This window comes from Pseudopodoces humilis, chromosome 7 (assembly GCF_049639895.1).
Source record: "Pseudopodoces humilis isolate 2021_Gansu_Grassland_sample_001 chromosome 7, ASM4963989v1, whole genome shotgun sequence".
Lineage (NCBI taxonomy): Eukaryota > Metazoa > Chordata > Aves > Passeriformes > Paridae > Pseudopodoces > Pseudopodoces humilis.
In genome coordinates this window covers 27,842,943-27,869,066 of record NC_142206.1, presented here as the reverse complement: position 1 = coordinate 27,869,066, position 26,124 = coordinate 27,842,943, and the positions used below count along the sequence as shown (strand labels likewise).

At 44.2% G+C, this 26,124-nt stretch overlaps 1 protein-coding gene across 4 annotated transcripts in view; it reads left to right on the top strand.

Annotated features, from left to right (window-relative positions):
* Window positions 1-26,124, top strand: part of RGS6 (regulator of G protein signaling 6) — a 262,870-nt gene that overhangs the window by 206,466 nt on the left and 30,280 nt on the right. For all 4 annotated transcript variants that reach the window (XM_088057285.1, XM_005522528.2, XM_088057286.1 and 1 more), the window contains 3 exons: window positions 2,217-2,327; window positions 5,583-5,708; window positions 13,616-13,802. In XM_088057285.1, the coding sequence (XP_087913411.1) occupies window positions 2,217-2,327; window positions 5,583-5,708; window positions 13,616-13,802 (424 nt within the window). The remainder of the gene's footprint in view (window positions 1-2,216; window positions 2,328-5,582; window positions 5,709-13,615; window positions 13,803-26,124) is intronic.

Below are 26,124 nucleotides of genomic sequence, written 5' to 3'. Positions count from 1 at the left end.
ACATTAATTCACAGTATTCTTGGGATAGCCCTTGTCAGTCAGAAGAGGAAGGCTCTCCAAAGGATATCTCCAGCTTCTGTGAGATAAATGCTTGCTGCTAAAGATTTTCTTCCCCTGCCTCCCTGTGCTGCCTCCAGGAGCAGATCTGTACCAGCTGTGGGAACAGGCATCCCTCAGCTGCTCCACACACCTTGGAAACTGTCTTTCTTCCACATCCTTCCTCCCCACTTGGGACCTGCACTCTGTTGGTTTTAGCCATTGAGCTTTGAGAACTGTTGAGCAAAACTAGCAATATCATTCTACCCATTGTTTTCCCTGACTGCACTGTGCAGTGCGAGTACAATTGCATTAGACATGGCATCACTGAAATGGCTGGGAAAAAATGAGCATCTTCCTACCAGAAGCAATCTCAGTTCCCTAGATGGAAATCTGTGCTATCCTTTCAGCTTCTCATCAAAGTTCCTGTGAAGGCTCAGCAGGCCCCCTTGATTGAGAGACAGTTGGGTTCTCAAGGCAAGCTCTGCACCCTTCAGTCAGCTGTTCCCACCATTTCTTCTACTGGGTATTCAGTTTATCACCCAAAAGGCCAGGTTTGCATTTTGACAAAAATGCTTTTCCTTAGGAGTCCCCCGCCTGTAGCCTCCTTTAGACAATGAGGCAATGATTCTGCTGCTGCCATTATACCAAATCAGCAAAATGTGCTTAGAAATTCCCCCTTGTTTCATTTTAGTTTTTTTTTCCCCTTTCCTTTTTGCTAGTACTTGTACTAGCACCTCTGATGCCTTCTTATTATTTTATTAGGAGCAATTCAGGTTTCACAGCAGATATCTCCTGATTGATCCTTTTTGGCTTTCTTTTCTTTTTTAACCAACCCTCTCTTTCATTGATGTCTAAGGGACTGCTGCTGCTCTGTGAAATTGGACACTGCTCCCTCCTCCAACCCTTGACCCACAGCACTCGTGAAATGTAATTAATGAAATGAGATGAGACAGCCCTGAGTGCCCTAAGGGGCAATGTGAACCTACTGTGGTTACAAAAGTGTATGATTTTAATGCCTCATGATAACAGCTAGAACAAACAAAAAAGAAATAATTACTGTAGAGCAGGTCAGGGAAACTTTCTGCCTTTTATGACCCTTTGTTTCGCAGGGTCTTTTCATTCGCCTGCCTTTTTGAGATGTGTGGAAGACCAGTGGTAAAGTTTAGCATGGACAATCACAGTGCAGGTACATTGGTTGTTGAGTATGATGAGACATAATTAATTTAGTTAATTACTTGGCAGATGTAGGCAAAAATAAATTGCATTAGAGTATTTCCAATATAGACTAGAAGAAATTTCTTTTTATTTATTTCATATTTTCTGTCTTTCTTTTGTAAAAATGCACCCCTAACCCCAACCCCAGTGGGATTCCTGAATCATTTATGCAAGCAGACACAGTCCTTTTCCCAGAAAGCTCTTTGAATCTTATCCTAGTGAGGATTAGAGGCTATATGCCTTAACTGACTCACCATGAAGAAAGCCAGTGTAAAGGCCAGGTGTTTTTCCAACACACATATAATTTACTATAGTCTAAGGTAATTATTGCTTGTATTTTACAAGAGTGCTGTTAGACTAAATACTACACCAACAAAACTAAAAAATTATCTATAGGCAAAGCTTTGGTGCTTAGGACCATGACCTCAAAATATTTAAGCATATTCTTACCTGCAGCCCATGACCCTCTTTAGGTGAATTTCTCATAGTGCATAAATTTATGTGTGTACAATAGTTTGCAAAAATTAAAAGGATGAGAGGCAGTAGTAACATGCAGCAAATGAACAGGATGATGCACACTTCACATTCTTCCCATGGCTCTCTGGGGAAGTCCTGCCATAGCAATCCAATTGTTGCCTCATCAGGTTTTTTGGGGGCATCTCAACAGAGACAAGCTTGAGGAAAATGCTGCTGTTGAGGAAAATACTGCAGTGAGCGTGTGGGTGTTTGCAGAGAAATCCTTGCATGCATCATTCCTGGGAAAAGGATCTCCTGTGGTTGCTGACTAATCCCTATAAATAAAAAGAAGCACACACAAAAACAAAACAAAAATCCTACCAAAAAAAATCCTACCAAAAAAACCCCCAACAGGATTAAAAAAAAAAATCTGTACCTCTCTGACATGACTGAGCATTCACACCTTTTCATTATTTTTTTATTTCCTTTTTCTTTTTACCTGCCAGTTTAATAGCCTACACAGAGCAGTATGTGGAATATGACCCCTTTATAACTCCTGCTGAGCCTTCCAATCCCTGGATAAGTGATGATGCAGCATTGTGGGACATTGAAATGAGGTAAAAAATAATTGTTAGTTTTAACTAATATGAAAATTGTCTTGCCATTTTGTTTGTATGTTCTTCACACTGCCCTGTTTGGAAAGGAGGTTGTATGTCTGAACTACAAGATTCAAGAACATAGCTAAAGTCTATCACTGGTGTCTGAATTATTCAGCCCTTCCACTTCCATATGGCTTGGTGTATGGGACTCTGTAAGTCAGGTAATGGATGTTCTCAAACCTGTCAAGCACATGTGCACACTCAGGTCTAGGAGCCTAAAGCTATAGGATACTGCTAAGACAAAGTTGTTCCACACATCTCATTTGACCATTGGGAGCCTGCTCTTCCCCAGCTGCAGTGCTCCAGCCCTGCTTCTGTCATGGAATCCCATGAAAGATGCTGCTGGCAAAATGGGATGAGTCACAGAGGAGTGGTCATTCCTGCTGTGCAGAGTGAGTTTGGCACAGGAACCAGAAGAATGTGGCTCACGTGTGATGTGTGAGACTTGGCTCACAGAGCTGTAATAGGTTGATAGAGTCAGTTCAGGCCTCACCTGTTGATGAAACAGCTGGTTTGTCTCTGTTATGGTCTCAAATAAATGAAATGAGGGAGGAACATCCGTGGGATATTCAGCACCTTGCACCTCAGAGAATTTCTCAAAAAAACCCCACCCAAAACCCAAGCAGAACACTGCAAAAGAAATCATGTTTTGCCCATGTGATGCCGCTGGAAAGGAAGTCTGGCCTGTGTCTGTCTCTTGCCTTCACAGGCTATCCACAATCCTCATAAAGGGGCTGGGATTGTCCTGTTTGCCACTACGCCTTAACAGCTCCCATAGCAAATTTGAATGGAATTACGATATTGCATATTACCTTCACTATTCAATCACATCCTGCGGCCAACATCTGCAAGGGCTCAGCAGCTTCTGCAGTGTTTAGTTGCTGCCATTTGGCACCGAGTCTGAACTTGGAGTTCACTTTAGCAAATCTTTGTTAAGAGAATGCCAAATCTAATCCTGTGTGTTCCTTGAATAATAATTTAGAGATGCTATTGGCCTAAGAAAACTGATTCATAGGAAATCAGTGTTCCAGGGAAAGAACAAGACTTTGCCCCATTAAAAAACCAAGTAGTTTGGGATGTGAAAATTGTTTTCGCCTGCTTCTCTGGTAGTCACAGAAATACATTATTTTCCTAACCTCTGCCCCTCTTCACATAGTTTTAGTATTTGTTATTTCTGTTTTAGCTAATTTCTCTCATTTTCTCCATCCTCCCTAGTAGGGCTAGTGCCAGATACAGCCCTTGCAAAAAACACTTCTCTGCAAGGTAATCCAGGCATCCATTATTTCTGCATCTGTTGACATGGCTGCAAATCCCAGAAAAGATGTCTGTGTCCCTGAAGAATACAATTAACCTGATGTCACAGCCTTATAGGAATTTAAAATAAATGCTTGGCTTCTGCTATGATTTCAAGTTAAGGAAGGTGATTTTACTGCAGATGAAAAAGAGAAAGCTGTAGTGTGAGGAGATGGAAGAACAAACAGCTCTGTATTTCCATTTTATTCTCTATTGTAAAAAAACTAACTGCATCTGCATCTAGTTGCAACTTGCATGAATAATTAAATGATCCCCAAGATCCCCTTGTGTTGCTTGCAAAGCTGTTTCCTCAGTTAGGAGAGCAGAGCCCTTGCACAGGAAAACAAAGAGCCTCTCACTGCTAGTGGCAAGGCTGGCTGCTGAGTATGGGCAGCCCCATGCCACTGCAGTTCATCCTCCATGGAAATCAGGACTCAGGAAACGTCACAGAAAGCATTCCATTTTAGACAGCACTTTGGCCTTTATTTTGTGTGTGCTAGAACATTGTGTAGCTGCAGGAAGAGCAGGTACAGATCCCTGGATTAAGCAGGAAATTCCCTGATCTTAGATTGTGCCTGGCTCTGCACAAGTATGGCTTTCCCGATGTCCAGGCTGGTTCACATAACAGGTAGGCTGGATCTGCACCCTTGTCTGCAGCACTGCTGGCTCCTGAGGGAGTGCAGGAGGAGCCATCCCGAGTGTGCTGCTCCTCGAGTGAGGACATGCCTATCAATTTTGCTTAGCCTTTACACCAAGAGAAAATGAAAGCAGGCATTCTATTTACCCCTTTGGCTTATTTGTCTTTAGCACAGATCGCCACTGTCCCCTAAGGCTCCATGGTTAGGAATCGCTGTGGACATGACGAGATGCACAGTTTAATAGATATGTACTGTTAACAGTGGCTCTGCTGTCACAAATATGAGCAGCTGAGCTGTGTTTTAATGGTTGTCTCATAGTATGACGCCATCACACCAGAAGCTTTCAAACACTTTGTGAGCCCAGATTACGCTCTGATGCAAGGCTGTCTCATAGGATCCTCGTTGTGATTCCCGGGCACCACCTCTCCTCATAGGCATCTCTACAACATGTCTGGCAATTCAAACAACAGCTTATGTAAGTTGGGCTGTGTTAAGAAATAATTAAGGAGAAAGGTTGCTAGTGATTTTGGGTGCCTCTGCATCTCATATCCCACAGCAGTATCCCAGCTGAGACACAAAAGTCTGATTATCATGGAGAGTAGAAGGAAGATGGTTTTCAGTCTTCTGAGACTTAGGCATGCAAAAATCAGAGGCATAAAAAATAAAAGACCACAAACCAGTAACCATTTTAGATACTTTGTCTGCACTGCTTCTTAATGGAACTGCTTTTCTAATGCAAATGTGGATCTGAAAATCTGAAGCCAGTTCCAAGTGACCAGGCAGCACTGTGTGGGACACAAGAAAATGCTCTGGAGCTGACCAGTGACCCAGGGAACATTGCTGGGAAATTTCTGCCTTAAGAAATGCGTAAGAAATCCTAAGGTACATTTAAGGAGATATGCAAGAAGTGCATAATGAATAATCATTTAGGCATGGTATGCTGTTCTTCAAATTAAGCCTACCAGAAATTGCTCTGAAAATCATATCATTCATGTTCTCTCTTTGTTTCACCATATATGTAGCCCCCAAATACTGTCCTTTAATGATTCAAATGATACAATGATTTAAAGTCCTCCCTTTGCTTTAACGATGACCCTTGTCTTTATAGGTTTTTATGTTATTTTCTAACTTATATTTGTGAAAAATCTTGAGAAAAAAACAAACAAAACAACATCTCATCTAATAATCTTCTTCCCTTCACTTAGCAGAAACAGCAGCAGCTGCTTGGACAGCAGGCAGAGATGCACATTCCATCTGTTTTTCCCCTTCTCTCTCCAAACAGCAAGGAACCTAGTCAGCAGCGTGTGAAAAGATGGGGTTTCTCCATGGATGAGGTGCTGAAGGACCCAGTAGGACGAGACCAGTTCCTTCGTTTCCTGGAATCAGAATTCAGCTCAGAAAACCTCAGGTGAAACCTTTCCTGACTTGACTAAATGAATGGGACTGATCCTACTCTCTTGCGTAGGTGAAATGAAAGGTTTGGTGTGTCTTGAACTGATAAAAACACCCATTTGAATAAAGATGAGAATGGCAGGATTTGGCCCCCAGCACTGCTACCGATGCCTATACTAGACCTATGTAAGTAATCTCAGTGTTTAGCAGAGCCAGTGTTATCAGGTATCTTCTGCATGCAAGGGCTTGCAGGCTTGTATGATGTGATGAGATGCAGCACATCACTCCTGAGCTCCCTAACAATATATCGGATTTACATGTGTCTTTGTGGCAGGGCTTGTGTGAGGGACAGAGTGTGGTCATCATGTGGCTAAGAACTGTTGCAGTATTGGCAGTCACCAAGTCAGGTTTGCAACAACTGCTTTTAATTTTGGCATGTACTAACTATCCAACAGCTTGTCTCACCTTAACAAGACTCTGTTTGTGGGGATTCTGAGTACCTGACTTCTCAAGTTGTGAAGAAGTCAAAACTTTTATTATGAAAAATGATGTAGATACCCATGTGATCCTACATCAAGCTGAGAGCCAGTAAGCCCCACTTTTTTTACAGTCTGAGTAACACTGCAGAGGCTTTGTTGCAGTGCTGTGCTTGTGTCTCAGCACATGGATGGGTAAAGGGACTGGTTCTTGTGGGGGTTTTTTTGGGGCAGTCATTTTCCAGAAGGCCGAGTGAACATTTGCAGGGAAGGCCAGAGAAGCTTGCAGGTTCACTGGCAGAGCTGTGCCTGCTCCTGGGCGGAGGAAATCTGCTGTCAGTGATCACAGTCAGTCTGGCTTTGGTCTTCGCTGGTAGTGAGCAGGCTTGATGTTCTCTTTTTTACACCAGATAAGAACCTGATTGCACAACCTTTTTTACTTCGTAGTTTTTTCATTTCTTTTTCACCTAGAAAATCAAATGCATTACTAAAGCATGTGAACAATTGTCTCTGTAGTGCAGTCTACCAGCCTACAAGGTCTGAAAGAGGAATTCCCCAGAAAGTGATTTTTAATGACATTGGAATTTACTATCCTATTTATCTGGTTTCCCTGTCCAAGGAGAAGTACAGAAAGCATGCCAGCAGCAAAACAGTGGAAACTCAATACACTACATTGTTTTGCAAAACCTGAAAGATAACCTGTAAGAAAACAAGGGAGTGTTACTAATTACATAAATGAGCTTGAAATTTTATTGCTAAACAAGCACTGAACTTGCATATGCTTACTGCAGTTATGTACAGTGGCACTCATTTGCAATTAAATTGTAGTGATGAAGTGCAAAATTAATATACTGTATTAAGATACTCTTCAAATGATTGTTCTGAAATAAATCTGGTATTGTGCTAATGAAATCCAGCAGGTTTTATGACTAGTGTCTGTCCCCCATGTTCATCCTACTCAAACAAATGGAGAAAATTTGATTATGAGAAGAAGGCAAACCTGTACCTTCCTTGGTCAGTCAGAGGTGCTTCTGTTGATGCACATTCTCCTTGATCTCCTTGATAGTGAAGGGAGATGTCAAATCAGTGGGCTGGCACAGACAGGTTAAATCCTGCATCCTTTGTGGAAGACATGGACATCGTTCTTAGTATGGGAACTTTGCTGTCATTCTTATGGTATCATTACGATGGTATTGGCTTCTGTGGTAATATTATCTCATATTGGATACAAGCCTGCTTAAAGCTTTAAATAATAAGATGCGAAGGCAGAAATATTAATGAAGAAAACTGGAATAGAATGGATTGTTAGCAGTGATGCTTGAGAGAAGAAAGGTTCGGGTGAGGCAGAGAAAGCTCCTTAATTCTCACTGGGAGTGTGTAGCATAAAGGAAAGCAGCTGCTGGATGCTTACATATCCAAACAAAATCTAAGTTACATTCAACAGCAAAGTTGGGATCTGCCTCACCTAAGCTGACAGCTCAGAAGCACATGCTTGCTTCTTATCCAGTCTCCCTTTAGAGAGAGAGAAGAGAAGCTGAGGAGGAGTCAGTGAATCACCTGAGAAGGATTTGTTTCAGTTTTAAGTGGAAGCAAAACCAGACACCTAAATTACATTGTAAGGTGTACAGTTCTTTATTTATGTTATAATATTGTATATAAATATATTAAAATATAATACTAATATATTTATATATGTTATACAGTTTTTATTTATGCTATCATAAGCCTGTACAGACTGATGCAAATGAGTGTGCATGGCAGACAACTACAGTTAAGTGAAACACATCCCACCCTAACCCTGGGAAGGGGTAGAAAACTCTCTGAGAGTTTAGCATTGAGCACCTCTGTTGAAAAGTAACATTCACAGTTAATCTTTTCAGGACTCTCTTCCCAGTAACTAGCCAGAGATCTTGGAACTGTTGCAGATGGGACATGTTATCTCTTTGGAGTAACAATAGGATTTTGGGAGTGTCCCTAGGATTAACACTGGCCCTATAGGCCCCTGTGTTGTATCTAAGGCAGATCTGAGAAATTGACTGCTGGAAAACCTAGAAATTGATGGTAGCACTAGAAAAGATTTTGTAAATTGTGTGCTTGAGAATGCCTTGAAATTAGTGTAATTCAGTAATACAGCAAGGGACCAAATTCTGCTCTTAGACCTTGTGGTGTGAGTCCCAAATCACAGGGCTGGTCGTGGTGGGATATTTCCATCACTTCCTAGCTGAGAAAAATTGGTCCCACTGGGGGTCTTGGGTGAGGCACTGCCAGAGATAGCAGCAGACTAGACTCGATGACCTCCCAGATCCCCTTCCAGCTGTGTTTCTGTGTTCTAATAAACTTGCAGGATCATGTCCACCAGTCTCCTGGGCTCGGCTGAGCCCTGTAACTTACTTATTTACTGGCTGTCCATTATTTATGTGGGAGCAGGAAAGACAGTCAGTTGGGTATATTTCTCTCTGGTTTTATTTTAACTCTTTTCCTTGCTCTGTTTTCTTTCTCCTCTCTGTTGTTATCTTTCATCTACAATTTGTTTTGACTCTTGTGATTTTTGAAGTATATTCAAAATATAGCAGACAAAATGCCAAATTTAAAACAAAATAAATAAGAAAGGATAAGAAAAGAAAGTGCATCAGAGAGTTATTATACATTTTTTATGACCTGGGAACCTTCTGAGACATCTTGAGATTGCTGAGATTTTCATTTAGCTGGTGTGTTGAATTTTTTCCCCCCCAAGTTCAAAGAGTGTCAGCTGGAAAGAGAAACAGCAAGGGGGGAATATGGGACATGGGAATTCCACCTGAAGGGAAAGGAGGCTGCACACAGTGGGAAACACATGACACTTTGTGGGAATGCACTGTGGAGCTGGCAATGCATGGATGCAGGCGTCCTGCACCTCACTGTCTGTGAGCAGATGTAGAACATGGAGATGGCTGGAAAGGAGTTTTACCTGCAGAAAAGTGTTTATATCCTGTATAACTCCTAATGGTTGAAACTTGTCGCCAGTTTTTTTTTCCCCCAGTCTTCAGAAGGAAAGGAGAAGTTCAGGCAGTGAGAAGAGCTCGTATACGCAGTAACCACACCGAGCCACCCCAAAGCCCTGTGGCCCCTAAATAAAACAGCGTTTTCCGAGCAGTTCCAAGGCAGTGCCAGCGCCGGAGGGCTCCGCGGGGTAGCGCCGGGTGCTGCCGGGCAGTGCCGGCTGCGGAGCGGTGAGGGCAGTGCGGGGCAGTGTGAGGGCAGTGCGGGGCAGTGTGAGGCAGTGCCGGCCAATGAGGGCAGTACCGAATGGTGAGGGCAGTGCCGAGTGGTGGGGGCAGTGTGAGGCAGTGCCGGGCAGTGTGAGGCAGTGCCGGCCAATGAGGGCAGTACCGAGTGGTGAGGGCAGTGCCGGGCGGTGAGGGCAGTGCGGGGCAGTGTGAGGCAGTGCCGGGCAATGAGAGCGGTGAGGGTAGTGCCGGGCAGTGCCGGCAGGCGGCGCCGCCGTCCCGCGCTGCGCGGGCCCCGCGCGGAGCCGGGCGCGGGCGCGGTGCCGGCCCCTCAGCGGGCCCGGGCAGGGCCGCACCGCACCGCGGGCACTGCTCGCGGCCGGCGGGCGCTGCCCCGCCGCAGCCATACAAGGGCTTTTCGGTCCCACAGCACGGAAAGAACTTGCAGCAGAAGGAGGGACTTGCATCGTGGACGCCGGCGGGCACCGCGGGGGAGGGGAGGAAGGGCGGTGAGGCGGAGGCCTGCGGGACGTTTCCCCGTCCCCACCGACACTGCGGTCTCCTTGGCAGATCCCCAGTGCCCCAGCGTGCAGCTTTGCAGCGTCTGCCTATTCCCAGCTTGCTCACCAAGGGCAGGTTTTTGTCGGTCTTGGCCATGCCAAGCTCACCATGCCAAGGATCTGATCATTAAACAACACAAAAATGTGAATATCGCCCCTGTCTGAACTGCATTTTGATTTTTACCTGTTGCTTTCATTAATTTCCTGGCTGAGATGTTCAAAGTTATTTCTTGGTGAATGGAAGAAGATTTGTGAATGGATAGAGCTGTGAGACCGGAGGGCTGTGGGATACTGGAATGGAACTACTGAGGCAAGGACAGAAGTGTGCTTGGATTCTGACCTCAGATAGTCACTTGATAAATTCACTGTCAAGCTAGAGGTATTGTGTCCACCCCCAGGATGGGGATATGCCACTGCCCTTTATAGTTGTTTCTCAGTTTCTGGAATCACCCATATTTTATCTCCTGATCAGGATTTTAAATTAATTTTTGTTTTCTAATGTACCTCAGAAGCAAGCACTCCCCCACTACTCACCCTGTCTTTCCCCAGCAGCCTTTTCACTGGGGGACATCTTTGAACAGCACTGACCAAGCACCTCTGCAGTGCCCTGCAGAGAGTTAGAGCGCACGTGCTGAGGTCCAGGAGCTCTTTGTGCTGTGGGGGAGCTGTGGAGGATAAATGCCATTTTGGGATATCTTCTGCAAGTGACAGCAGTTTAATTACAAGCTGGATGAGGCTGGAACAGTTTATGCCACTGACAACACTTTAGGACACCATATTATCAGCCTTGTCCAGTCCTTACATGCTGTTTTACAAAGGACAAAGAACCTGTGAACAATGCTGCTGTTCCCTCTGGGCAGACAGTCCCTGTGCCAGTCCTGCTCTGCTTAAAGGGCATGTGTGGAAAGGACACACAAGGACATCTCTCTTCTCCCCTGCCCTGTGTAAGAGGTGTCCACTGGACATCTGTCTCCTACAGAAAGAGAGGGGGCAACACAGGATCTTCACCTGACTCCTTGTGAAATTTGGGCTGGGCTTTTGCTGTAGAAATTGCAGGAGTGATTCAGGGAGTGCATGTGCACTTTACAATGGAGCAGAAATTCCAGCACAGTCATTGTATGTCAGCTCCTTTCCTAAGCAGAAACACCTGCTTCTCTCTTGTAAATACTATAAATCCCATAGGAAGCCCTGCTTATGTATTAGTTTCAGGAGGATTCCTTGTGGCAGAGAACTTGCCTTGGAGTTGAAGCTGTGGGGCTGGGTACCCCTCTTTGATGTTACTTATTTTTCAGATGCCATCTATAGTGAATAGCTTTGAAATTTTTACCAAGACAAAACTCCCCTTTGCCATGAAGAGGACACTCAGCCTTGGCATGAATTTACAATTGCTTGCAGTAAAAGGAGCTTGTTCTTGTTACTGTCAGGTTGGTCTGGTTGGTTGGTTTTCAGATTGAGCCAAATGGTTATTAAAATGGATGGCGCTCCTGTTCTGGTAAGCTGTCACTTCACAGCGCTCCCAGTTCTCTCACAAGCGTGCTTTCCCAGCCCGCCTCCCCGGCTCCAGGGGCAGAAGATAAGCCAGAAGAAAAGGTTCTCTCTAGCCAAATGTTTGTCTGAAGTGTCCCAGCTACTCTGGAATGATTAGCATCTTTTCTCCCTATGCCTTTTTTGCATTCACATGTTCCCCTTACATCTGAAATTGAATGATAATGTACTTTCGAATAACAGAAGCTACATATGGCATCAGATTATTGCACTGTGAGTACTACCCTTTACTCTCTACGTGCATGTGATAAGTGGGGGTGTCACTGTTCAAATGACAAGGCAGGATATCAGGTGCTTAAACTGTCAACGATGGAAAAGGCCCAACCATGCACACTCCTCCACGAACCCCAGATACTCTATTTCAGTTTATAAAATCAAACATCACTCTGTTAGAACCACAAGTATATGACTCTACAGGTAATGATGTAGCATTTGAGTGTACCCCAGTCTGTTTTACGGAGTCTGCCAAGGAAATGGGAAAGCCATATGAAGGAATGTTGTCAAGTGGCTTGGGTGAGTCAGGGCTGTGGCATGAGACCTCCTGATGGTTGGAAAGAAGCAGCAGACAGCAAGGAGGATTTAGCCTGGCCTTGTATGTAGCGTGGATGTCACTTTTTCCCAAGCTGACTGTTTGCCTCTATTGCAGGTAGGATACCAGGCTACATGGGATAGCAGCCTCATTTGCTTGCAGTAACACCACCAGTTCCAGGGTGTTTAGGTACTGCCTGCAGCCATTAAGGAAGCAAGGGTCAGGAACAGCACAGGAGTCACCAGGCTGCTGTCTCCTCCACCCACCCTTACTACCATCGGGATTTTTGTTTGGGACAGACTCTTATCTTCCTCCTTCCACCACGGAGGAATTTTTGCCTTAGTGGCAGCACACTGACACCACTGAATCATTTGGGGTGAGAAATCAGGACTTCAGTTAAAGTTCAACTTGGTTTATAAAGGAGACACCAAATTTTCCAAGTTGTGCAGCTCTTGCGGATGCCCTGAACAAGCAGTGACCCAGACAATCCCTGTCCCCTCTGCACAGTCTGCCTAGCAGAGGGAGTGCATAAGAGGTAGCCGAGGCAAACCCTGCCCTCCTTGTCACTCTGGACAATGGGCACCTTTGCCGGGGGTAGGAAAGAGCTGGTTATTGCAGGTGGCTGCAGAGGTGCCTAATGTACCTGTTTGCCTTTAGCCCTCAGCACTCCCTGCAGAGCACTCTTGTGCTTGCAGGGCCCAGGTTTTCAGGGCAGATAACCCTCAGGGATACCTTCTTGCTGGAAGATAAGAGTTGACCAAAACAAAAGGCTACTGGGCACCGTGCATCTTCTGAATTAGTCACCTGAAAGAGCATCTCTTACAGCAATAAATAAAACTAGCACTACCAACAAAATGTCTTTTTTTTTCCCAAGGGTAAAAGACAAAAGACATGTATGTCACTCTTGCAAAAATACTCTGTGGTCTTTTTTTTTACAGATTAAGATACGGATTATGTCCTTAGTCATTGAAGATATTACCTTCTCAGTGTTTATGAATTTAGTTTAGTCTGTAAGCATAGCCTACTCAAGAAAATATCCCTGTAAATTTGGAGTATGGCATGACAAGCGTCATCTTTTCTCATGACATCCATCCATCTGAATGCTGGTCAGTTTACAAGTAAAAAAAAAAATCTCTAAGCGGTATTGCTACAACTTCACACTGGAAATTATATGAATGTTAAGTTTGTTCTTCAGTTTACATCCCCTGTGGATGACTGATCCTGCAGGCAGAAATGACCATCACATTGCAGTGCAGCTGTGGGAGGCAGAGCCTGCTCCTCTCCTCCAGCTGCACAGCTCTAGAGGTTTCCTGTTTGCATATCTAATATGACACTTCTGCAGGGGCAGTTTGAATAAGAATGTATCACTTCTTAAAGTCAGTGTTCTGATCTTAGCCAAAATATAAAGGGTTGATGTAAAGTACATCACCCCTTCCCCTTGAAATCAGGCTTAATTGGCATCTTCTGTGATTCTAGTAGATGCAGGATTAGGTTCTGTGTCTGTTTCTGTGTCTGTGAATAAGCCTATGCCTAGGCTTATTCACAAAATCTTACCTAGATTCCTATCTTTTTCTCTTTTCTGCCCTTTTAATTTTTGACTAGTACAGGTTTTGGTTGGCTGTCCAAGATCTCAAGAAACAACCTTTACAGGATGTGACCACCAGAGTGGAAGAAATCTGGCAAGAGTTTCTAGCTCCTGGGGCCCAAAGCGCTATCAACCTGGATTCCCACAGCTATGAGAAAACAAGCCAAAATGTCAAAGACCCAGGGAGGTACACATATGAAGATGCACAGGTTAGTTTTTGGTTTTGTGGAACTACTGCTAATGAAACTCTCAGTTTTAATATGATATTCCACTATCACATTGTCACTGCTCACTCGTAAGAAAGAGGAGACGCACAGTTTGAAGTGACTTTGACGATATCTATTCAAGCTGGGTAAATTATATTTTCATTGAATCTATCTATTATAACAGACTAAGGCTCCTCTGGGAACAAATGTTCCAAAATCTGCAAGTCTGCAAGGCGCTGCAAGCTAGAGCCACATCTCAGAGAAAACACAGATGAAAGTCTGCTATACAGTTCAGCTTGTCTGTCTGTGCTACCTGTCACAGAAGTCTGGCATATTTACAGAATGGCCAATGTCATATCTAAACAGTGGATAGATAATACACTTTTTCTATATCTTATTTATTTATAGCTAATTATATCCCCCTGCCAAACCCTAAATGCAGCAGCTCCCTCCAACACAACTAGAAATTTGTCCACCAGACAATACCTTAATGTAATGATAGGACAGTAGGCAATGCAGTGAGCTTAATCCTTCCCTCCTAAGGCTCCAGATTTATTAGGAAAATTTTACAGATAAACTGTACATGGAAAATGCCCTGAGGAAAACAGATAATTTGAGAAAACTGCTACAAGCAAGGGTAAAGCTGCATAACCTCCTGGAAAGTGAAAATATATTTTTCTAGTTTTTAAAAAAGAAAAAGAAAGGATCATTTGGCAAATATTATTAGGGACACAATTAAAAGATATCCTCCTCAAAATAATTTTTATCACAAGATGTAGTAAAACCAACAGCAAATGAAAATAATTCCTGGGTTTGGGGATTTTTTTTTTTAATTGGCATTCAAAGGCAATTCTTCAAAATACTCCACTAACAAAATATTTTCATCTCAGGGGAGATGTTGTGGACCACTTATACAAGGTTAGGCAATGAATTTTTTAAAACAGCATCAAATGCTCTATTTTCCTGAATGCAATCTTGCTCCTTGGGGCCAGCATAGAAGGAATGTACATGAAGTTTCAAGGCTGTCCCCTGTGAATATCAGGCAATTTAAATGCCCTTTTTAAAACTGAGAAATACAGGAGTATGAAGACATTCTGGCTAAAGTGTGTTCTTTGCTTGGCATTTGTAGTGAAAAAGAACTTCTTACATCATCTGAAAAAAATGATGACTACAAAATGCAGGCTAAAGGAGATAGGTGAATAATGGGGGAATTGATTAAATTGAGAAGTAGAAGTACTAAGAATAAGATGAATGTTTAGATGATGAGTATTTAATTAGAAGAAGACACAGAGGATTTAGCCTTGAACTGATCAGTTCACAATGTAATTGCCATTCAAAGGGGAGTTGATAAAATCAAGCTGGAGCCCTGGCAGTTAGACTGCAATTTTAGCTCCTTGGGTTAATTTTATTTCAGTGGATTTTTACACTGACAGATGTCCTAAATTCATCTGTTGTGGTTCATGGACACAGAAATATGAGGCAAAGGTAGACCTTCAGGGCCAGCTATGGTAATCTTGGAGATTGAATCTATGCCAAGAGAGGATGGTGCAATGTGAAGTTACCTTCTTGTACAGTGGGTTTCTGGTAGCTCACCAAAAGCCAAGCAAACTGTGACAGCTTGACTGGATAGCTGGGAAGGCATTCTGACAAATGCAGGAAGAAGCAGGACATTGTTGAAGGGCCTAGTGCCCTGGTAGAGCTGGGGCAACATGGCTTTTACTGGCTCATCCTGGAGAAGGGACATTTTTATTTGCACGTGCACTTCATGGGAGGCAGTGTAGATCACCCCAGGGTGCTGTAAATCTCCCAGGTACTGCTGTAGTGTTTCTCACAGGTCAGCCCTGCCACCACAGAGTCTCTTGTCCATAAATCTGCAGCAGCTGCCTTATCTCAGCACTCTGGCACCAGGAGCCCATGGGAGCTTCCACACATCCCACATTCCTAGGGACCCAACCAGATACAATTAATCAAAACACCCTCTGTAGGAGGGGAAAATATGAGTGTTGTCTTGTCCTGTGTAGCTTTAGCACAAAGAGGAAAACAACTGAAATGTCCTTGTAAGTAAAGAAAAAGAAAAAAAGTTTACTCAACAGCACTTTTTTTGAATGCCTGCAGGTCTGAGACACTAAGAGGAAGGAAAAGTGTTGGCAGATCTGAGAAAATTAGTTCAATCCTCCTGCAGTGGAAGAATAGGAGAAGGTGATGTGGCACTCTAGTCATGACTTGGGAGATCCACAAAATGCCAATTCTGTATAAAAAGCACTGGAAACGGACACATTGCTGTACTTGGGAAGGGTAAGGTGTAGCAGAGCACATTCAGGCCAGCAAATGCTTTATAACAGGAAGTTGAAAGCAAAGCATCATTTGTTATCGGATGCTTTAAGAGTCTACATTGATGTGCTTCTTTGCACAACCTTGGCTCCCAGCCCCAGAGAGCTCTCCCAGATGCTGCTCAACCATCTGGTAAGGCAACTAACCTAGATAAAAACAGGGAGAAAAGGGTCTCTTGGCAAACATGCCTCTCACTTCAAACCTCTTTGTCCTTAGGCCAGTCACGGTCTGAAAGCAAATGGTTTCTCTGTTTAAGAAAATCTCAGCTCCAAATCTTAGTCCTCAAAGCACTCCTAATCCAAACCTGAATTTGGTGTGCATTTATTATTTCAGACAGACCTCTCTCTGAGATGGATTCTTGTTCCGTAGAAGCAAGTGTTTCACCATTTCCCCATCTCAGCTTGAGATGCTTGCCGTGCTGTTTGTCCCTCTGTGCTGCTGCACTTCACAGTCCTGCACTGCTGGGCTTGCACAGAGCTGCCCCTCTTGCTGCAGCTCCTGCAGGTGCCATCGCCCACCCCGTGCCTGGCTCAAGCTGTGCCAGCACATCTCAGCTCCGAGCAGAGTGTGCTGTGCTGGCTCAGCTGCACTCCCCTCCCCAGCTGTCCAGTTTGTTGGTGTCCCTGTCCTTGAGCAGCTCAGCTCTGTTCCTGGCTCTGTCCTTATTGTCAGCTCTGCCAGCTATCTTGGTCTGCAGCACCTTCTGTCATTTTAGTGCTGGATCCCTCCAGAGGGGAGCCTACCAATTTAGCTGATTATTTTCTGCTCTTAAACAACTGTCCTCTGAGTAAAATATTATGATTATCAAACCATTTTCACTGGGGACCAAAGCAGCTTTTAATACAAGGGGCATCGCCAGGAAAGGTCAGTTCAATTAAACAGTGAAGTACTTAGCAGGATGTAAGCTCCCACAGGAGTTATCAGCATCATTGAACAACCAGTATGGGGCCCTGCAATATGAAGCAGGCACCACCAGTTCTTGAAAGTAAATAGGTTTGGGTCCATCTGAATGGCCTCTTCTGGCTAATGAAGCTGCTGACAGCCAAAGTAATTCATCTTTACATGGAACACAGAGCTGTGAGTGTGACAGTTATGGCTTATCTGTGCAACACGTTATTAGTTTTTTAACCATTCTCCCCTATCAAGCATCTCCTTGCCTCCCTTGAAATGTCTTTCTGCCTTCAGAAAATCTTTAATCCCTTCCTCAGTCCCTTGGTGTTGGGAGCTAATATCACCAGGATGCATTGTGTTTCCTCACAGTAATGTCTGCAGGGACATTTAGCCTACATTTACTGGTAGGCTTCAGAGCCAGGTGTGCCAAAGTAAGGCAAGCCACACAGTTGTCTTTGGAATTCCTTTCCTGTTTTCTTTGTTTATTTTTATTCTTTAATAAATAAAACAGAGTTTTAGATTGACATTCCTTTACCTGAACTAACCAACTGTTGTTTCTATGAAGGTGATTCAGGGAAATTCAGTTCTAATCCAGGCTGCATATCCTTGGCTAATTCCAGGGCAGATTTAGACCATAATGCTAAATTCCAGGCAGCTCAAAACAGAAATGTACCTGTTCCAGCTTTGAAATATAGAATAATTTGAGACAGAAGGCACCTTTAAAGTTCATCTAGTCCAGCTCCCCCGAATGAGCAGGGTACATCTTCAACTAGATCAGGATTCTCAGAGCCCTGTTCCACTTGACCTTGAATGTTTCCAGAGATGGGGCACCCACCACCTCTCTGGGTGATCTGGGCCAGGGTTTCACTATCTTCATTGTAAAAACTTTCTTCCTGAAATCTAATCTTGAGATTTGAGCCCAGTTAATGCTCTCAGCTGCCCCAGGTATAGTTTAGTTTGTTCTGTGATAGAGATACGAATCCTTATAGGATTCATCAGCGGTCAGTCATCAGTTTGCATTCTGGTTGTTGAACTTGACTGGATCCTATTGAATTCAAAACCAAACTCCAAGTTCAAGCAAGGGTTTCTTGGAAGAGAAATGTCATTTTTTACCAAGAAGGGAAAGTGAGGGGTGACGCTATGTTTTCTAGCATGCACAGGATGTGAAAGGCCTGGTATCTATTCAGTGGGCATAAAGCACTCCATTTGTAGGTCTGGAACAAAATCATGGCCTGGAATGAAAATGTGAAAATAATCATTCATTGTGTTGGTATTATCTTTCATGTAATAACTTGAAGAAACATTATTCCTGTTTACCTAAAGTTTTGCTCAAGCACCCCAGTTGCTTTACAGTTGCTTTACAGTATGCCACCTTGCTCACCTTGCTTCTCACATTACACAATTACAGTATGACTAAGGCTGGAGAATTGGGGTAACAGCAAGGCAACTCTGGTTAGCAGTGCAGGCAGCCAGCAAGGGGACATGGGACAAAACAAGGTGCTCTGCCTTTAAGAGGAGACCAAGTCCACCTGAACTAGTGCTGCTCAGAGACCTTGAGCCTGTACTGTGGGGAATTGAAAGCACTGCTGCACTGCATCAGTATTTATACATGAATGGTGTGCCTAGGGCTCCTGGAGGCTTTTGACAGCCTGCACCTTCCTGTGGAGGTTAAGGACTGCACAAGGACTTGACCTTTATTCTCTTCTCCTTCTTTGGCTCTGATTCTGTGGGTCTGGAGGAGAAAATCCTTCCTTACATTGTACTCTGGTTCTCTTCCTTGTATTTGGGTTATGGTGACTATAGAAAACACACAGAGTCTCACTTAGAAACAAATGTGCAACCTTTGTGGATTTCACAAAAGAACCTACAACCAAACGGAATCTAAAATCAAGAGCCCCACAAATACAGCCAGAAGAGTAGTTAAGTGTCTGGAACAAAAATAGGGAAGTGATTGTGGAGGCTTATGCTAGTGTGCCTGATGCTGTGCAAAGCAGGAAACAAAAGCAGAGGTTTACATAGGAGCAGATACTTTGTGTTATTATTTTCCTGTTTTGGTTTGTTGGGAGTTTTTTTTTCCAAATGTACATATACACATGCATATCAGAAAGTACTTCTTTTATCTTCTGCCTTCCATTTTAATTTGTGGTTTAGCAGTCATGTTATATAGAAAATAGCTACCATCCAGCCCTTTGTCTTCCCTTTCTGTCTCTGAACGCATCAGGGATCAAACTGCTGTCTAAGCTAATGTCCTTCTGTCACACACAAGCAGAAAAAGGGCCAGGAAAAAGTCACAAGTGACCTCTCTCCTTGCAGACACAGTGACAGAAGGCAACAGATCTCTCCAAATGAGAGATCATGGGAACAGGGTAACAAGAACAGTCAGCATATTCCCACAGGACAATAGTCTGCCTGTTATTCAGGGTGCTGATCCTGCCAAGCTGTCTAAAACTACATGCATGAGTATTAACAGTGCCTCAGTGCCAGACATTTCCTACCTCCAAAAAATACCTTTAGATGGATTACATGGGAAAGTCTCTAGCTTGCTCAAAAATTGAATTTGGCACTTAAACTCTGGGACTCTTGTGTCAGTAGTGTACACTGTGCATCTTGGAAGCAAGAAACCACTGCATGTCAGATCCAAAGCAAGAGAATTTCCTCTTCATGTGAAGGTCAGGAAGCTGCTGATACTGTTTCTTTCTCCCAAATAGGGATCAAAAGTGCTTGCAAGTGCATCCTTCCATCTAATTAAGAAGCCAGAACTCCAGGAGTCCACTTCTCATGGACTTCAGGGTTATGGTCTCTTCCTGCTAAACCCATGTGCTGCAGGAACACTGTGGTCTTTAATTTTTTTAAGGGGTTGTTGCCTTTTTAAGTGTTCGCACTCCTAATTAAAAATTTAAGAAAAATCCCTGGGAAGATCTATCAGCAATGCATTTCATATCTCTGCTCAGCCCATAGCAGGTATGAATGTGGGTTGTCAGGATGAGGTTTGTTGGGAAACAGTCAAAAGATTTCAATATACATTTGGACTCTGAGGTGTTGAGCTCAACCACTTAATGGCAGCCCAAGATGACATAGCAGCTGATATCTTACTGTCAAAATGTTGATGAGGCATGGAAAATGGTTTATCTAGCCTGTACATGTTCTCTAGGTAGGTAGGCATCCAAGCAGGATTGGTGTTCCCTATCTCAGCATAGCCACCTTTACTCAGAAGCTGTGTTCTGCTTGTTTCTGTAGGGCTGTATCCTGCACTATCACCATCTCCTATAGAACATGCAATGCCCCACTGAAATAGAATTTCCTTCTGCTGTGTGAGGGGTTCTGCCTGTTCTCTCCTTGGTGCAGTTCAGCTTTTTGGCAGGATTTTTCACAGAGAAAACAAGGAGGAAGCTGCTGACAGCCTGCAGATGTCAGAGTGTCAACCAAAAGGTTAAGTAGTTACACCTTATAGCTGTATACCACAGCATGCACAGGAGGGGAAAACCTCATCTTCATTGCTGTGGCTCCAGCATATTGTTTGGGAAAGAAACTATTTCCAGTGCCAATCTCCTGAGTGCTACAGAAAGTTGTCCCCTCCTCCCAGGCAAAACCTTTTCACTTGGGCTTTTTGCCAGTAGCCAGGATTTGCCCCATATTGAGAGAATCAGCCTCTTAGCCATGATCATTGTTCTGAAAACCTAAAGCTGCTCATATGGCGTTAGACTCCCAGCAGCCCACTCTTGTCTCCCAGGATAGCCCTTGCTATATTTAGGACTAAATCCTTCTGCAGTACCAGGCTGACCCCTTAACTGCACAGCACTCAACAACCCTTTGCCTCTAGTCCTCTGCACTGTGTCTGCCATGGACCCTCGACAGCTCCACCCTCATGTTTGTGTTTGAAGATATGAAGCAAACCAGTTGTCTCATCAATTTACAGAGGAGACATAGCTAAATTTATGTGTTACTTTCATCAATGTGCTTTTCCACGAAAGATTTACATCGTGTTTCCAACTATGTATCTACAGGGCTAAACAAAGGATTTCTGTGTATTACTCAAAATAAGCTCTCATTGCTTACAGTTATCCCTCTTGCTAAGGCTCTTTCGTACATTCCTGTGCCTTCAGCCCAGTGTAATTTCATTTGTGGGCTGAAAAAAGAAATTATGCTTTTTAGTTTAGCAGGGAGGTTAGTCTATATTATAGGATAATTATTCTTTTTTTTTTTTTCCCCTTAGCAGTAAAAGCAACTTGGTTGAATGTGAAGAAAATGCACCAACTAAAACTTGTTGTAAATTGTCATGTCCCTTGAATACGTGAGAGTGGCAAAAAAGATACTGCTCAGATTTTCCACAGCTATTCACTCTTAGGCCAAGACCCTTATGTGCCATTTAGCAAGCTGAAGCATTTATTTTCCATCTATAAATCCAGTAAAGCCTCGCAGTCCTGCAGCAGCTGGAGCACCCAATCCCCCCTGGCCCTGCTAGATGGCAGCACTGCCCGGTACCAGAGAGGCTCCGGGAAGGGGCTCACCCAGGTTAATGCAGACAGGCAGCTCAACACAGGCCCCACGGCGTTTTTGAGAAGAGTGAAATCCTAAATGCAGAGACCAGAATAAGCAGATTCAGAAGCGCTCTTAGTGGGGATTTGGAAACATTAAAGGGAATTGGAATAAAACATATGTATGTGTTTCTCTGCTTTTTCACCCCCACTGGTGTTTTCCCATCGAGTTCAGTCAGGGCAAACGTGAAGGTCTTTTCTGTAGCTTCTTCACTGTTTGCCTCATCCCAGCTGTGCCTACTACCAACAACTTCAGCTTCCAGAGCAGATGCAGCAATTTTTACTGCTTTTTCTAAAGTGCTTTTTATCACCATCATTTAGGTTGAATGCAGTTTATCACAATTGCTCCTATAAAGTGTTGCATTCAGTTTTGGCACAACTGCTTAAAGAGAAGTAGGTCTCCTTTCTTTTCTTTGGCTTTTTGGAATATCGTGGTGATGGTGTGGTAGGGGGTTCTGCTGGTCTTCCTGCTGGAAGAGTACAGCAGAGTTAACAGGACACATCTCTAACAATGCATGGATAGCAGGTTTTGCTGACTGCAGCATGTGTATGTGCTGGCACAGGGGTTAACCTCAGCTCCTCTGCCACAAATGTCTGTGCAGAGCAGAGGTGCCGACAGACAGGCACTAGGCTGCTGCCAAGTCTAATTGGAAGGTGCAGCAGTCACACACCATGTACTTGCAGAAGTCTGCTTTCTCCTTCCCACGTCCTCTTTGTGCTATAGAGACAGCTCTTCCAAAAACAAGCTCCAGGCAGGTTCTCAGCTGGCAACTCTTCCCATCCTTCCAGCAAAGACCACAAGGCCTTCACTCAGGCAGCACTCTCTCATGTGTGAATCTGCAGTAAATTCCTCCCCAGTGCCAAGCATACAGGTAGCACAAATATTAGCATTCATTCCAGTATGCTGTTATTTATTTAGTTGTTTAATCTACTGCTTTACATTGCTTGTGGCCTTTTCTTTTAATGGATTTGTCTGACATGCTGCAAATCTGATTTGCAGTTGGCCAGAGGTTCGGCTGTATGCTTGCAACACAAAAGGGGTCTCCAAATCAGCTCTCACCAGTTACTACCAGGCATTGGTAACAAGGTGGAGGAGCACTCCAAAACAATCCAGAAGATGTGGGATAGCTACAGCAAGGAGGTTTCTGACCAGTTTATGAAAGGCAAAGTGGATCCTTGCAGCTTAAGTGCATCTCAACAGCTATCTAGCCTTAGTGTAAACCCTCCAAAATGAGCTAAAAATCACGGAACAGAATCATTAAGGTGGGAAAACACCTCCAAGATCATGAAGTACAACCTTTGACCGAACACCACCATGTCAATTAAATCACAGCACTAAGTCCCACCTCCATTCATTTCATGAACACTTCCAGGGTTGGTGACGCCACTGTCTCCCTGGGCAGCCCATTCCCATCTTTCAGTGAAGAACCACCCTTTCAGTGAAGAAATTATTCCTGATGTCCAATCTGAACCTCTGCTGGTATAGTTTGAGGCCATTTCTTCTCATCCTGTTGCTGGCTGCCTTGGAGAAGAGGCTGACCCCCACCTGGCTACACCCTCCTTTCAGACAGCTGTGGAGTGATAAGGTCTCCTCTAAGCCTCCTTTTCTCCAGGCTGAAGAACCCCAGCTCCCTCGTCTGTTCCTCATATGAGTAACTCTCTAGACCCATCATCACTTTCATTGACCTTCTCTGGACACGCTCCAGCACCTCAATTCCTTTCTTGCAGTGAGGGGCACAAACCTGGACACAGGACTCAAGATGTGGCCTCATCAGTGCCGAGTACAGGGGGACAATCACTGCCCTGGTCCTGCTGGCCACACTGTTCCTGATACAGGCCAGGGTGCCATTGGCCTTCTTGGCCACCTGGGCACAGCTGGCTCATGTTCAGCTGCTGTAGATCAGCTCTCTCAGATACTCTTCTGCCAGGCAACTCTCCAGTCACTCATCCCCCAGCCTAAAGCACGGCCCGGGGCTGTTGTGATCCAAGTGCAAGATCTGGCACTTGACCTTGCTGAACCTCACACAATGGCATTGGCCCATCGATTCAGCCAGCCCAGATCCCTGCAGAGCCTTCCTGCCCTCCAGCAGATCAACACTTCCACCAAGCTCAGTGTCATCTGTGAATTGGCTGATAGTGCACTTGATCCTCTCATCCAAATCATCAATAAAGATGTTAAACAGGGCTGACCCCAGTACTGAGCCCTGGGGTCACCACTGGTGACTGGCTGCCAGGATGTAGCTCCATTCACCACCACTCTCTCAGCCCAGCCATTTTGACAGTTTTTAACCCAGCAAAGGGTGCACCTCTCCAAACTGGGGGCTGACAGCTTCTCCAGGAGAAGGCCATGGGAGACATTATTGAAGGCTTTGCTGAAGTCCCGGTAGAGTTAATGCACAGCCGTTCCCTCATCCACCAGGCAGGTCACCTGGTCATAAAAGGAGATCAGGTTGGTCAGGCATGTGCTTTTCCTATGCCCATGCTGGCTGGGCCTGATCACTTGGTTGGTCTGTACATGCTGCTTAATGGTAGTCAAGATGATCTGTTCCATAAATGTCCTAAATGGGAAACCTGTGTTTGAAGTGAGCAAAGAATTAGCCATTTCTCCTTATTCCCCATCATCATCCAAAGTTTGCAGCTGAGTTTAGGCACAAACAGGGAAAAAATACTATCAGCAAGTTCAAATTTTAGGGCTTTCTGGAATCTAGCTGGTGTTCAGAGTTCATGAGAACATTGTGCTTGGCCTTCACAACTCTAAAAATCTCAAGCTTGTCACAAAACATCAAGATGGGTAAAATACTGGTGGAATTAGGAATGGATGTTTAACCACTGATTCTCTTCTTGTCTCATATACACAAATCAGAGGAAAGAACCAAGGTTTTCTGCTAAAAAGTGACATTCTTAACAGAGAACATAATTCCTGGGATCTACCACATGCCTTGTGTGAGATGTTTTTTTATCATTCAGGTTTTTTCCCACATTTTTTTTCAGTGTTCCCAAGGTTCTGCTATCTGGCAGCCATGCCCTCCTCAGGGTCACTGTGCTTTGACTGCAAGGGGGAAGAGAGACCTGAGATCACATTGCAGCACATCAATTTGGAGCAGGTGCAGCTTTGGGATGGTTCTGCTATCTCAGCCACCTCCCACATTCCCGTCTGGATTGCAAACTTTATTTTTTCCTCCCCCTTTTCCCTCTTGTCAGGAATAATTTACAAAGCCTGTCCTTCATCTCTTTCCAAAGGTAAAGCTTGTGGAAGGAAAATAGCCAAAAGATGCTGGACCTTATCAGGGTTTATTTCCCTACACTTAAGCTGTCAGCTGTCAGGGGTGGGATTTCCTGTTGGTTTCACATAATTATAAAAGAGAATTTTTTTGTGATTTATCTCATTGGTTCCTTTTATTATAGAAGGGACAACATTTCCCTCTTTTAATGTAATGTTGTTCTTTATATTATGTAATGGTTGTGGCAAGTGGAAAGGTTATGTTATCCTAAGTGTAACTCTTACTACAGAAGACCAGGTTCGGAGAATATGCTCAGTGGGAGCCCCCAGGACCACTGTATATTTTTCCTCACCATGGAGAAGATGTGATTCAGGTGCATAAAACACAAAAGAGGGCCTGACTTTTTCTCAGCAACGCGATGCAAGCAGATCCCATTGCCTCTATTGCCTTGGTTCAAGAACCGGGAAACAACAGTCACAGGGATGTTTGATAGCAAACCCGCTCTGCTTGCAGGAGTCTTGTAAGGGATTTGTTTGCTTCCTGGAGATAAAATCCACTGCACTTACAAAAGCAGGTTCTTGTGCCACTTTCCATGTTAGACTGACATTTCCCAATGTGCATCCATTGTCACAGGGGAGTATCAGTACAGCCAGTATTCATCAGCAGCATGCTGTGTGAGGGACTAAGTGACTGGTCGGCTCAAGAAGCCAGCTTGCTGGGGCTCCCTCACACATGTCAAGTCAGTCCCTGTCTCCACTTGCAGCTGCCACTGCAGTGGCCTGAGATGGCAGCTCAGTGCTCAGAAAGAGATGGCAAGGCTGCAGGGGAGACCAGTGGGACATGTGATGCCTGTCAACAGCTAGCCAAATCTTGAAAGACTTTTTTTCTCCTTCCTTTTATCTCATTTTATAAGCTACCTTGTTCAATGGTTTAATAGATCACTTGGGCAGTTTTGTTAGATGATTGTTTTAAATCCTTGGGTTTGCAATGTAGCTCCCTAAAGGATTGCTGTCTTAGGGCTGGAGCAGGGAGCTGTGAGACTGAACCATGTGGGAAGTGGTACATGGCAATGGCTGGGAGAGGCTGTACCACCTAGATGAAATGGTCCTCCTGTTCCTGTGCAGATAGGGCACAGGAACTTCCCATTGCACTTGTAAAGAAGTGTTGCAGTGATAATTCTGGACAGACTGCTCACAGTGCAAGAGACTGGAATGTCCAGAGCTGCAGCTGCATTGTTAAGAATTACACAGATAGTGCATTTACTTTTTCTATTTAGGGAACCAGCAGTAGTGAGTTCATTACCGTGTAATAAACAACTTAACAAAATGGAGAATTATCTCAGTATAA